The sequence below is a fragment of the Sinocyclocheilus anshuiensis genome, unplaced genomic scaffold (genome assembly GCF_001515605.1).
Source record: "Sinocyclocheilus anshuiensis isolate Anshui unplaced genomic scaffold, SAMN03320099.WGS_v1.1 scaffold185, whole genome shotgun sequence".
NCBI lineage: Eukaryota > Metazoa > Chordata > Actinopteri > Cypriniformes > Cyprinidae > Sinocyclocheilus > Sinocyclocheilus anshuiensis.
In genome coordinates this window covers 320,621-334,217 of record NW_015539887.1, presented here as the reverse complement: position 1 = coordinate 334,217, position 13,597 = coordinate 320,621, and the positions used below count along the sequence as shown (strand labels likewise).

Below are 13,597 nucleotides of genomic sequence, written 5' to 3'. Positions count from 1 at the left end.
TTGTGATGATTTTGGCTCACATTTAACAAAAACCCACCAATTCACTATCTCAACAAATTAGAATATGGTGACATGCCAATCAGCTAATCAACTCAAAACACCTGCAAAGGTTTCCTGAGCCTTCAAAATGGTCTCTCAGTTTGGTTCACTAGGCTACACAATCATGGTTCCCCCTGCTGATCTGACAGTTGTCCAGAAGACAATCATTGACACCCTTCAAATTGGTGGGTTTTTGTTAAATGTGAGCCAAAATCATCACAATTAAAAGAACCAAAGACTTAAACTACTTCAGTCTGTGTGCATTGAATTTATTTAATACACGAGTTTCACAATTTGAGTTGAATTACTGAAATAAATGAACTTTTCCATGACATTCTAATTTATTGAGATGCACCTGTATAAAGTCACTAGAAAATTATTAGAAATTAAGTTGTAATTGTGAGACAGAAAGTCGCAATTACAAGTAACAAAGTCACTGTGAGATATGTCAAAGTTAAAAGAAATATGTCTCAATGAGATACGAAATCACAGTTGTGAGATAAAAACACAATTATGAAAAAAGAAAGGTGCAATTGTGAGACATAAAGCTGCAAATGTAGGTATAGGGTTGCAGTTATGTGAAATAAAGTCACTGCAAGACATCAAGTTGTAATTGCGAGAAACAAACTCGCAAATGACGGATACGTATAACCTAGCAATTATGTGAAATAAAGTCGTAACTTTGAGATACTACCTCTCGATTACAAGAAAGTCACAATTATCTTTTTTAAACTCTTTTGAGGCAGAAAAGGATTTCCATAAGATCCTGCTGTTTGTAAGATCCTAAGTTTGTCAAACAGTTCATAGAGTCTTTAGTAAGATCATTCATTGGTGAGTATAACCTATCAGGATCTCACTTTCTAAAGGTCCATTGGTAGACCTATCTATTGTAACAAGATAGGATACTCTTAAAAACTCCCAAGGATCAAGGAGACCCCTATCATGAATATAATTTGCTCTAAAGGACTTCACTCATGTCATCTTAGTCTGGACTACAAGACTGATCCCAATGAAAACAACTGGTCAGACAAACAAACAGATTTTTGCATCAATCTCAGCCATCAGAGGCACCAGCAAGGTCTACGAAACAGAAAAATGCCAAATTTTACTATCCAAAATAGAAAGACCTTTGAAATGGACTGAAGTAGGTCTCACATCTACAGCAGCGTTACATATACAGCATTTTCATGAAATCCACTTTTTTAAAATGAGAAAAAGACTCAATACCGCTGATCTCAAAGAAGAAAAATGAGGGGAAAAGTAAAAAGGAAATAACAGAAGTTGACATGAGTAACGCTCTGACGTCTACTCCGAGCCATAACATCCTCAAATCTCACTCATCTGGCCTCACCCATCACTCATGTTTTCCACTTGCAAAGAGAGGAAGTCAAAGCGTTCATTATTCTGAGAGCAAATACAACCGAGACTCCGAAGCAGCCTGGCATCAGCACAATACCGTTAGCATGAAATGTCATATATTTTGTGTGAATTTGAGCACAGAGATGGGGGACGTGCAGGCTACAGTTACCTCCACCCTTCATTAGCATTAACAGCCCAGTATTTACAACAGCTCAGACAGGAAGCACAACACACCTACTGACCCACGGCTTACAGCGGCACGTAACGGTACATGCGGCAACGATAAGAGAGCAAATGTCCCCTCGGAGTCTCTAGGAAATGGAAACTTTGCGAAAACACTGTCAGTGATTCTCTACCAGACATACGAAAACAAAAGTGATTGTATTCGGTGCTGAAAATATGATGACTCAGACATTTGGCCATCGGATCGGAAAACATGATCGATACCCGCCGGTGGATGGGCTCAATGAAAGCAGATAAAAGCAAACAATGTTGTCAGGACTCTCATCTTTTAAGATTATGTAGGTGTGAAAACAGTAAAGCTGCTCTGCACAACCACAGGGGAAAAATGTCACAGGACATGTTCACTTTTGGGCACTCAGCACACACAGTGTAATTCCATTTACCACCACTAGAGGCAGTGACTGGATAGACTGCGAAAACATGAGAAGGGCTGATGAAGGGTGCCATGAAGAGATGAGGGGCACTTTTTCTTCTTCTTGCAAACACCTTCTTCAGATCTGATGGCATCATTATCTTCCTCCTTCCTCGGTTTTATCCCTCTCTGTTTCTCCATTTGCATCTGTACCACCTCCAGGTATAGAAGAAGTGGATTTACTGTATGGTGGAAAAAGAGACAAAGAGAAAAATCAACAAAATATACTTTTCCTATGCTGCGGGAAATAGTACAGTTATTGTCTTTTTAAATGTTAGGCCACTTTTAACCGTGGGTAAAGCAAAATTTCACACTTTTAATAAAAAACGTATGAAACTCTGCTCAGTTTCTGTGGTGCTGAGACCAAATAGGGTGCCAGAGGTATGAAGTGTGAAACAATACGATGCTAGAAGTTATTTAGCAACAGAAAATCAATCATTAACTGCCTTACGGCCCATTCACACAAAGAACATTAACTATAAAAACAACTATAACGATAACTATGTTAGCATTAGGGGTGTAATGGGTTCATTTACCTCAGGCAAGTCTAGTCTAGAAATGAAGTCTACTGAAGAGCATTTCACAAAATATTAGACTGTATACTCATTATTTTAGTGATGTCTTATAATTAGGGCTGTCAATAGATTCAAATTTTTGATCTAATGAATCACACCCTTTTTATGTGATTAATCGCGATTAATCGCACACTTCATGAAATTAAGCATAGACCATTTATCTTGTTTCAAAAGTTTATTTTGTCATCATTTGCTATATCCAGCAAAGTAAACCAAAAGATTGAAGGGTGATTCTCAAAAATCTGTATTTTCTGCAAGCTTTTTTCAAGATAAATTTAAATGTCTTTCCAAAATAGGACTCCAAAAGAACTCCAAAAGGACACCAAAGAACCAAATGATATAAGGAGCCCATATAAGCACATATGAAAGAAAAAAAATGCTAAAAAAAACAAAAACAGAATTGTATAGTAGCCTATGTGTACAGTGCAACAGCAAAGAGCTTTTTTACATTTTAGAGAAGTCAAGTTGCGATACCAAACAGGACTACATGGAGATGCCAAAAACCCATAAACCAACCGCCTGCTGACTGCATTTATCTACTACAGTATCCACGGATCCATTCAGAATAACTAAACACAGCAACATACACATGACAAATCAAAACATTATCGTGAATGTGTGTGGAAACAACGTGAATGTACGGAAATGTCTGATTAATCGCACACTTCATGTTAAATTAAGCATAGACCATTTATCTTGTCTCAAATGTTTATTTTGTCTTCATTTGCTATATCCAGCAAAGTAAACCAAAAGATTGAAGGGTGATTCTCAAAAATCTATATTTTCTGCAAGCTTTTTTCAAGATAAATTTAAATGTCTTTCCAAAATAGGACTCCAAAAGAACTCCAAAAGGACACCAAAGAACCAAATGATATAAGGAGCCCATATAAGCACATATGAAAAAAAAAATCTGAATTGTATAGTAGCCTATGTGTACAGTGCAACAGCAAAGAGCTTTTTTACATTTTAGAGAAGTCAAGTTGCGATACCAAACAGGACTACATGGAGATGCCAAAAACCCATAAACCAACCGCCTGCTGACTGCATTTATCTACTACAGTATCCACGGATCCATTCAGAATAACTAAACACAGCAACATACACATGACAAATCAAAACATTATCGTGAATGTGTGTGGAAACAACGTGAATGTACGGAAATGTCTGTGCCTGTGCATCAATACAATGTGCGTCAAGAGCACTCATGGATATTTTGAAGAATGTTGGTAAGTCGAGCAAACAGTTTTGGTGACCATTGACTTCCACTGTATGGATAAAAACCACAGAGACATTTCTCAAAATATCTTCTTTGAAGTTTTAAAAAGAAAATCATATGGGTTGGGAACAACATCAGGGCAAGTAAATAATGACAGAATTTTAATTTCTAGGTGAACTATCCCTTTAATACAGAAATGGATCAACGTGGCAACATCTACACAGATGGGTAAAACAGGCTAAATGCTCCTTGCATGCTGTATTTGTCCAATCAATGTTGCTGACTTCATAAATATGCAAATAAAAATGTAAATCCATGGTTTACAAAGTTACAGTGTGAAATCTCAAAACCAGGATACGGTATGAACAAGATAACCCAGGGTTAAGAACAACCATGCCAACAGTTTTAAGCGTCAAAAGCCAATATATGTTTGTGGATGTTTGCATACTTGTTTCCACTCTGAGTGATGAGTCTCCTACAGGTTTCCATCTGCACATCCAGTCCTCTCTTCATGCTACACATCTCCATGTACTCGTGAAGATGACGGTTCATGTCCGACTTTGCTGTGGCCAGTTCCAACTACAGAGAAACATAATGCATAAAGCCTGGGCTGATGGGCTGCTATACATTTCTAAGCACATTTATTCACTTTGCACTTAGCATCCAGTATAAATGACAAGAAAAGAGTAATACGATAACATGTACATAAAATATATGATTTATGACTGTATGAAGGAGATAAAGTACTGTGCTGCATCCCTGACAGGATGTTTTTCAAAAACCGAAGGGTTTATTTTGTGATAATGATCAGCTGACTGTACATTATCTTGCTTAATATAATGCTGCAATCAGTCAGTCAGAATCAACAGAATGAAAAAGCATGAATGTAAAGTAAAATGCTGATTAATGTAAACTTCTCACCTCTATCTGGTCTATAGTCTCCTGATATTCCTTCTCCCTGGACTTAAAAAGACATTCAGTGTCCTTAATCACCTTTTCCAAGCACTCCTCCTGCTCAGACAGATAGAAAGAGAGAGTAAGGCCACAGACACATTATCTCATGCTGAAGCATAAGCACTCACCAGCAGATCAGATTTTACCAGAGGGAAAATAAAATAATAGATTAATAACCCCGCTGATGGAAAACTCTAAACACTTTGAATCCTTTGAGCTTTCCATGAAACGCAACACACTTCCAGCCAACATCGCATTAACTAATGTCAGTAATGTTTAGTATCGAACCGCCCCCCAGCAAACTGGACTGAGTACCCTGACCTAAATATGAGCTGTGTGTGTGTGTGTGTGTGTGTGTGTGTGTGTGTGTTTGCATGTGTCCTATGAGCGAACCCCATGACTGGATGACCAGAATCCCATTCTCCTTTGGACACTCTGAGCGAGCATGTGAATCTGAGTTTCATCCTGTGTCGAATTTTATCAAGCTGCCACTGCCTAGCTTCTGTTAGAGCTGCCAACCCTGAGAGATGACGCAATACTCAGCAGTTCACCACAAACATTAAGAAATTAATGAAAAAGAGTGATGAGTGGAGAGGGAGAGAGTGAGTGTCTGAGGAAATGTAATGGTGTGGTGGAAATGACAAGAGTGTCAAGAGTTACAATAGGGGGAAAAAATATGGGAAAGATATGAATTATGATATAAAGCAGAGCATAATGCTGGGAGAGAGATGAGAAAGGAAAGCAAAATGTTACTTTTAAAACAGAGAAACTACACACTACATAACTTTTTTTTTATATATAAAACAAAATGATAAAACACTCAATTTTAGTTTTGTTTTTATATAAATACAACAAAAGTGTAGGTTTATGCTTAACAATTAACATTGTATAAAAAGCTTAATTAATAAGCTTTTAAGTTTATTTTTCTTTCGGCAAATGTTTTTATAAACCTCATAAAACTAGATTTCTGTCAAAAGGCTTATTTCATTTTGCTTCACAATTTATCTTGATATAAAGATTTTTATGTCACTCATACTGAAAAACAAGATATGAATGAATAAATTTAGATGTATTAGATGAATACTAAAAAGTAAACATCAACAAAATCCAAGAATATTTAATAGGTGCACCAATAAGATTCTTGGGGCTAGTGCAAACCGTCTTTTGGTTTTAAAATAGTACTGTCGGGTTTTAGTAAAGACGCGCAGTGAGGAATTAGCGCTGAAAAGGCGTGGACACAGTTATTTTTGCGCTTGACCTTATTGAATATGCATTTCTAAGAGTTTCTATTTTGTTTTGTCATGAAGTCTTTGCACAGAAGGCGGTTCATGAAAAATCGGCCAATGGCAATTATATTGGTCTCGCTAGCATTTTTATTTCACATTCAACGATGTTAGCCAATCATAACAGAGGTCATTTGCATAAAAGTGTTTAAAGTACTGTAGCAAAAACAACCTGTTTAATTTTTAGTACTGGAAAATGTTCATAAAAAAATGGTCATATTTTAGTGCCAAACATCATCATCAAGTTGGGCAAAAAGTTTGAAAAATACCCTTGAATGTACATAAACATTTACTAAAAAAGGAAGTAGTAAGAAATAACAAGAACAGTATTTCAACCACATATAAACCAGAATGAATCCAGAATGCAGCGCACTAACCTCCCCCTGACTGGTGTCTGCTGTTAAAGTGCATCCTGGGAAATCCTCCCACAGAAGGAGCGTTTCCTCGGTCTCTTCCCAAGCCAGAGAGTCACAGTCATCCTCAAACTCACATTCCCGCCTGGCAAAGACACGGTTTAAGTCATTACATTAGTTATAACAGACTGTAAAAAGAACAGTTAGGAACCACAGCTCTGGGCAAACATTGCAAAGCATTTCCAATGGCTCACAGTTGGGTCAACATTCTCTGCATCTCTTCATTGATCTGGAGGGCTGAAGGGGTGCACACTTCATCCTCTCGAGCACCACCTCCATCACTCTCAGACGTGCTGACTGGCTCATCTGTCTCGCTGCCATTGGCAGGTTGTGAGGCTTGTTTGCGGGCACGAGAGGTGATGGCGTTCTGAGGGCTGGGAACCTGAGATGGCAAGAGAAAGAGAGAGGGTTAGGCCATTTCATAGCCTTAACATTTTTGACCCAGCGTAGTACTGAAACAAACATGCAAAATGATTTATAGGTTGGACCGCTCCCCTCTTCTACCCATAATGCAATAGACATCAGTTCTTTGTGCCTCAGACATTATAGCAGGCGTCAGCAGAAACTCACAGCAGCTGAGTCAGTGACATAGAGAGGGGGCTGGGGTGTCGTGTGAATTACAAGGGTGCAAGATTACACCATAGATGACATTCACTGCAGAAGATCATTTTGGTTTGTTTTCCAGTAATATGATTGAAACTGAAAACTGTACATTTACTTGAGAAGCATCAGGCATTACATTGGTCTTGTATTAAGCATAAACCTCCTTAAATTTTGTTAGATTCGTGCTGAAAACAAGTCACGTCAAATTTATTTCTACTGTGCTTTACACAGCATGCATTGTTTCAAAGCAGCTTCATAGAACACCATAATGACATTGTTTACAATATCTTAATATTTTTATGTCTTAGATATTTAGCAGATTAGAGTTGGGTGATAATACATACTAATATATTCCACTTTATATACAGAGCTGAAAACAAGAAGAAAATGGGGTGAGAAAATTTTTTTTTTGGAAAGCATATTGTGAGATCAGTATTACAAAAGGTAATATATGATGGTTTCTTTTTGAGTTCTTGTCTTGTTAATATATAAAACTGTGCCAAATTAATTAATAAATATTATAATAATGTAATTTAGTTTTTTTAGGAAATGTGGGTTTTGAAAATTAAGCAAAATATCAAAGGTTCTAAATTTAGAATTTCGAGAAAAAAATAATAAAATTGTCATGTCCATTTTTTATTTTTTTTTTAAATCAGTCCACATTGAAACAGAAAGTGGGCAATAAAAAAAAAGTTCAAACATCTATGAATAATTTTGTAAATTACTTCATTTTGTTAGAAATAACATAATTATAAGGTAACGTCCTGGCGCTGTGCCATAATTTATAGTGAGATTTAAGCCAGTTCGATTTACATGGAGGATTGAAACCAACATTAAAGGCGTTTCTTATGAAATTGTTATTAAAATGTTTATCAGAAAAGAAGAGATAATTTACAAAAAGCTGGGGACTTTGTAATGTTGTATGATTCACAGTGGTTCCAGCATTTAATAGTAATTCTGCATTCTCAAAGCCTCGCATCTTTCAAATATTATAAAATTTGTTCCTTAAGTAATTTTCTTCTTTTAAGAATTTAAATTTGTTTGTTTTTTTAATTAGAAAACACCAAAAAATGTCAGTGTTCAGACAAAGATCAACTATAGAGAGATTAAACATGTAGTATAACAATAACAATCGAAAAACAGAGAAAAAAGAGGAGGTGCAGAAGTGTGAGTTTCTGAATACCTTAAAGATCTTAATTGGATCTTCACAGTTTCTTTGTTGGGCGACATCACACAGGCGAGCTGTGATGTCAATGCGTCTGCAGATGTCCATGTCCACTTTCATGGCCTTCTCCTGGATCTTACTGTCCAGCTCTGACAGGTTCTGTACGTGAGCAGATTTGTGTGGGTTTATGTGTGTCATTTGAAGCAAGAGTAATTAGATAACTAATAACTAATTTCTGAGTATTCTGTTTAGCATTCAAGGCACTGGAGATCCAGATGATATGAAACTGAAACCGCAGTGGCACGTCTATTGTGGCACACAATGAGGCAAACTGTGATGTCTGTAACGTTCCTTGGATTTGCGGCGAACGGCATGTGTCTATTAAACTCATTCACAAAACAAGCTATTTTTAACTCTTTGAACTCTGTGATCAATCATTTCTGGGAAAAGTAGTTGATACAAAGGAGGGTTGTCTCATTTTCAGATAATAAATTCCATGAAACACATTCAAAGATTTAAATAAAGTGCTAATTGTGGAAAGTATAGAGGTGGGAAATTCTACATGTACTTGGCACACCTGTTTGTGTGTGAGCATTTATGTGAACAAAGGCACAAGGCACATTAATTTCTCCAGAAAATGTGATGACTGTGTCTGCTCTCGAAAAATGTGAGTGTAGCTGCTATGAAAGCACATATTGTTCATGAGCTCGTCAGAAACAAACCCCTGAGTGTGTGTGATTTGTTGATTTAAACTTTACATGAGCAATGCCATTAAATTAAATGGCTGCCATGAAAAACAGCTTAGACCATCATGAATTCCTCCATGCTAGGTTAGAGCTGCTTTTAGTGCTGGTCAACCAATGTGATCTTGACACCCTTTACCTAGCACACATTTACATTCATTGCATGGAAAAGCACAAACAGCCCTTGTGAAAAAGAAGTGCACTTTAGCATACATTTAAAAAGAGTACTGGATTTAAACATTCTTCGAAACATCTGGGATAATGTAAGTACACAAGTCAGCAAAATATATAACACTGTTCTAGTGGTTTTTGGATATTTTAATAAACAAATCTTACATATTGTGCCTTTAAGTACATCTTTATATGTAATTTCATCATTATTTCTATTGCCTTTAAAATATAGTTAATGAGTACTACCAAATGTACTGAATGTACATGTACATCAGGGGCGTTTCCTCCGAGGAGGCAAAGGAGGCAGAGCCTCCTTAAAATATTGGATGAGAAAAAATTTGTAGTGCAAAAATAAAACAACGCAAATATTACAAAATATAACATTAAAAAGTGTGTAAATCACTCGTTTTTCTAAAGAAACACAACAGCGACAGCGCAACAGGTAAAGTTACAGCGGAAGTCGGCATCTGTCTTGCCTCCCCTGAGCTCATTGAGTTTTAACAGACCAACAAACAGGGGAGTGAGTTTGCTGGGGGTATTTGAGAATTAATGGGGGAAAGTCACGTGAGAGGAGGCAATGCCTCGTGATATGACTGGTTATGTTTGGTTGTGATTGGTTCATGCGATAAATCCCGCCTCTTGTGTAAGAGTAAACAAGTCATACACTTAGATACAACCACTTTGTTATGTCAAAATAAGACTTGAAATGGCCTGAAAACATGATCTGTGGGAGTTTTTAGTGAGTAATCAGTTTGGTAGTAAATCTCAGTGTCTGTGACCAATATTTACCAAGCTTTGATGACTGAATGATTCAAAATTAGTTAAAAGTTAACTTTTTAAAAGAATAGCCGAACATAAGTTCACAAATAAAATATATTGTTTAAATGTTGTTATTGCAAACATTGTAAATGTAAAATGCTTAAAAACGAACTTGATGAGATTCATACTTGGCTTTAATAAAAAGAATATTGATTACATTGTTAATGTAAAAATATAAAATAGAATTATTTAGAATTTATTTTTTACTTTTTCTAATAGTGTAAGTAATGTTTATTTAACCAAGAAAATGTGACTGGGACATGCATTTACATTTGATTAAAAAAACAAACTTTGAGGACTTGTGTTTAAATATATTTGCAATTACACAATTGCAATGATGAAGTTGAAAAGTAGTACATTTCAAATATATTAAAGGGATAGTTCACCCAAAAATGATGTTGGTAACCAAACAGTTGACGGTAGCCACTGTCTTGTCACTATGGAAGATGATAACGTCAACATTTTGGTTACCAACATTTTTTAAGATATCTTCTTTTGTATTCTCTTGTAATTCTTTATTGCATGACAAAATATTATTAAAACATAATAATTTTAAAAAGTACTCTAAAGAAATCTTTTAATTTTACATTATTGAAAAACTCATGAAAGTGCACTCTTAAGTGGCATTTTATTTAATTAATATTACATTATCTGTAAGTACGGGTTTTATATTAGTTACTTATATATGTTAAATATACTTTTAAGAACTGAAGTACACTACAAGTGCACATTCAATACAATTAAAGACACTTCTTTCTTTTTTTTACAAGGGAGCATGACATTAAGTTCAGGATGACATGAGGCTGAGTAACTGGTATAATTTTAATTTTGGATGATAATTTCCTGTCCTGTATGCTGTAGCCCTGGCTGTGTTTGAGTGTGCTGAGAGTGCATGTGTTTTGCTTCTCATACTCACATTACTCATGAGTCCTTTAAAGAGCACAAGTTCAGCTTTCAGCTGTTGCACCTTGAGGGCCAGCTCATCCTGACACACCTCACTCTCCTGTAGGTCCTACACAAATGCATATCCATAATTATTATTAATAAACAATTACATTTCTATACAAACACACTGACATTTTCTCGGACAAAATCATCTAGATGTTACTCATATACAGTGAACAGTCCTTCCAAAAACCCAACACAACTCTTTACTTCATGTTAGTATGGCAATAATCCTACATAGAGCAAAAGCGTACATAATTACATACAGAATGATTATTTAGAAACTCAACTTATATTTAAGTTACTTTAGAAAAGCTTAAAGGGGTCCTATTATGCTTTTTCACTTTTTTAATTTTAGTCAGTGTGTAGTGTGTAGTGTGTATGTTTGGGCATTAAAAAGATCTAGAAAGTTACAAATCTCAAAGTCCACTCCAAAGGGAGATACTTCGTTTTTTAAAAATCCCTTTTCAAGAACTACAACGAACGGCTCGTTTGGACTACGGCGTTTGTTTTCCGGGCTTTGTGATATCACAAAGCGGCTCATTAGAATATCATTAAAATAATTCCCGCCTACAGAAATTCGAATGGTTGGGGGGTGGGGAGGGGCGAGGTTGTGGTTAGAACGCTTGGTTGAGTGAGTGCATCAGACGAGACGAAGAAGAAGTGCTGCTGCAGAGTTAGTGCATCAGAGAAAACCAAGAAGAAGAGCTGCTGTGCTGTAGCGTCAAATTCTTCATCAATGTCTAGAACAGCGGTTCTTAATTCCAGTCCTCGTATACCCCCGCTCTGCACATTTTGTATATGTTTCTCTTATTGCTTCATACATTTGTTATATTTGACTTACTCGAGCCGTTTGTGGCAGGCTTGGGAGAAAGGTATTTTAATAATGTAAATTATGTGAAAAATAATGCGTTTTTCGAACCGCCAAGCATGAGAGCATGTTCTAGTACACCCCCAAAATAAAATCAAGACTTTGTAAAAGAGCATAATAGGACCCCTTTAAGAACATTTTGTAATTAGAAGTAACTGAATTAAGGATGATCAATGCAGCTCTAATTTAGACCAACACTAGGTTTAATCTTATTAATCTAGATATTAAACTAACGCTGAGATAAACAAAGAACTTCTCAATTAAAAAATGATTGTCATCATTAGGGATTATAGCATTATATAGTATATAAAATTGTTACTGCAGTTTTGCCTTTAAACGTCTACTCACTGACAGTTTCAATCGGTTGAAAACTCAAAGCTTTCCCTGAATCCTAGTTCATCCAAGTGACATTTGATCCCAAAGGTAAAACATTCCAAAAGTCTCAAGCTGAAATTAATCACTCAAGGGCCGAACAGTTTCAGAGCGAGTTTCTTTATATGAACTAAAGCTTCAACCAAAACAGACAACAACATTTCTTTGATCTGTTTACACAGTAGTGATGTACACTACTGATCAAAATTTTGGGGTCAGTAAGATTTTATTAAAATAAATGTATACTTTTATTCATCAAGAAATTCAGCAATTAAATCGATCAGAAGTGAAAGTAAAAAGTATTCAAGATTTCTCTCACCAAATCAGCATATTATAATGATGTATAATGATAATCATGTGACACTGAAGACTGAAATCATGCCTGCTGAAAATTCAGATTTGCCATCAAAGGAATAAATTATATTTATTATAAACAGTTATTTTAAACTGTAAAAATATTTCACAATATTACCGTTTTAATTAGTGCTGTCAATTGATTAATCGCGATTAATCGCATCCACAATAAAAGTTTTTGTTTACATTATAAATGTGTACTGTGTATATTTATTATGTATATATAAATACAAACACATATGTTTATACATTTATATATTCATATTCTTATATTTTATATTATATATGAATATATTTAATATATAAACATAACATTTTTCTTACAAATATACATGCATCTGTTTGTATTTATATATACATAATAAATAAACACAGTATACACACATATACTGTATTATGTAAACAAAAACTTTTATTTTGGATGTGATTAATCGCGATTAATCGTTTGACAGCACTAGTTTTAATGAATTTTGATCAAATATATGCAGTCTTGATGAGCATATGAGCATCTTTCAAAAAGAAAAAATCTTAACAAACCCAAATTTTCGAATGTGCAAATATTTGAAGACTGTCTTTCACATTATTCTAGAAAATTAAAACAGAAATTAAATTAAGTAAAGTGTTGTAGACAGCACTTGTTATAAGTGCACATGAAAAAGTGTTCCTCACCTCCTGTAGATCATTCATTCTCTGTTCCATGTCCATTCTCATGGTATATTCCTCTTCCCATCTGAGAGCAGAAAACCAGAACATCAGAAACAACAGCATAGTTTGTCCCAACAACAGGAACTTTAAAATGTCATTTATTTAACTAGCTAACAACTTGTTTAAAAAAGTGGTCAATAAGACTTGGCATTATATATTTAAAGGGGTCATATGATGTTGCTAAAAAGAAATGTGATGGAAATGTTACGCCCCTTACCATACTGTGATGCCTTGTACCGGCCGGAGCGACGAGACAAAAACATTACAATCCATTATAAACATGGCATTTGTTGCATCCAGTGGGGACATAATTACGGATTATAATGACTTATACTGTCTTTTTACGTGCTGCGTT

General features: G+C 35.4%; 1 protein-coding gene across 1 annotated transcript in view; it reads right to left on the bottom strand.

The window, feature by feature from the left end:
* Positions 1–457: 457 nt before the first annotated feature.
* Positions 458–13,597, bottom strand: part of LOC107685521 (intermediate filament family orphan 1-like) — a 19,835-nt gene continuing 6,695 nt past the window's right edge. The window contains exons 2-9 of the mRNA XM_016482121.1: positions 13,207–13,267; positions 10,912–11,007; positions 8,281–8,421; positions 6,689–6,876; positions 6,459–6,579; positions 4,766–4,855; positions 4,293–4,423; positions 458–2,235 (exon numbers count right to left, since the gene is read on the bottom strand). Coding sequence (XP_016337607.1) covers positions 2,151–2,235; positions 4,293–4,423; positions 4,766–4,855; positions 6,459–6,579; positions 6,689–6,876; positions 8,281–8,421; positions 10,912–11,007; positions 13,207–13,267 — 913 coding nt within the window. The 3' untranslated portion in view covers positions 458–2,150. The remainder of the gene's footprint in view (positions 2,236–4,292; positions 4,424–4,765; positions 4,856–6,458; positions 6,580–6,688; positions 6,877–8,280; positions 8,422–10,911; positions 11,008–13,206; positions 13,268–13,597) is intronic.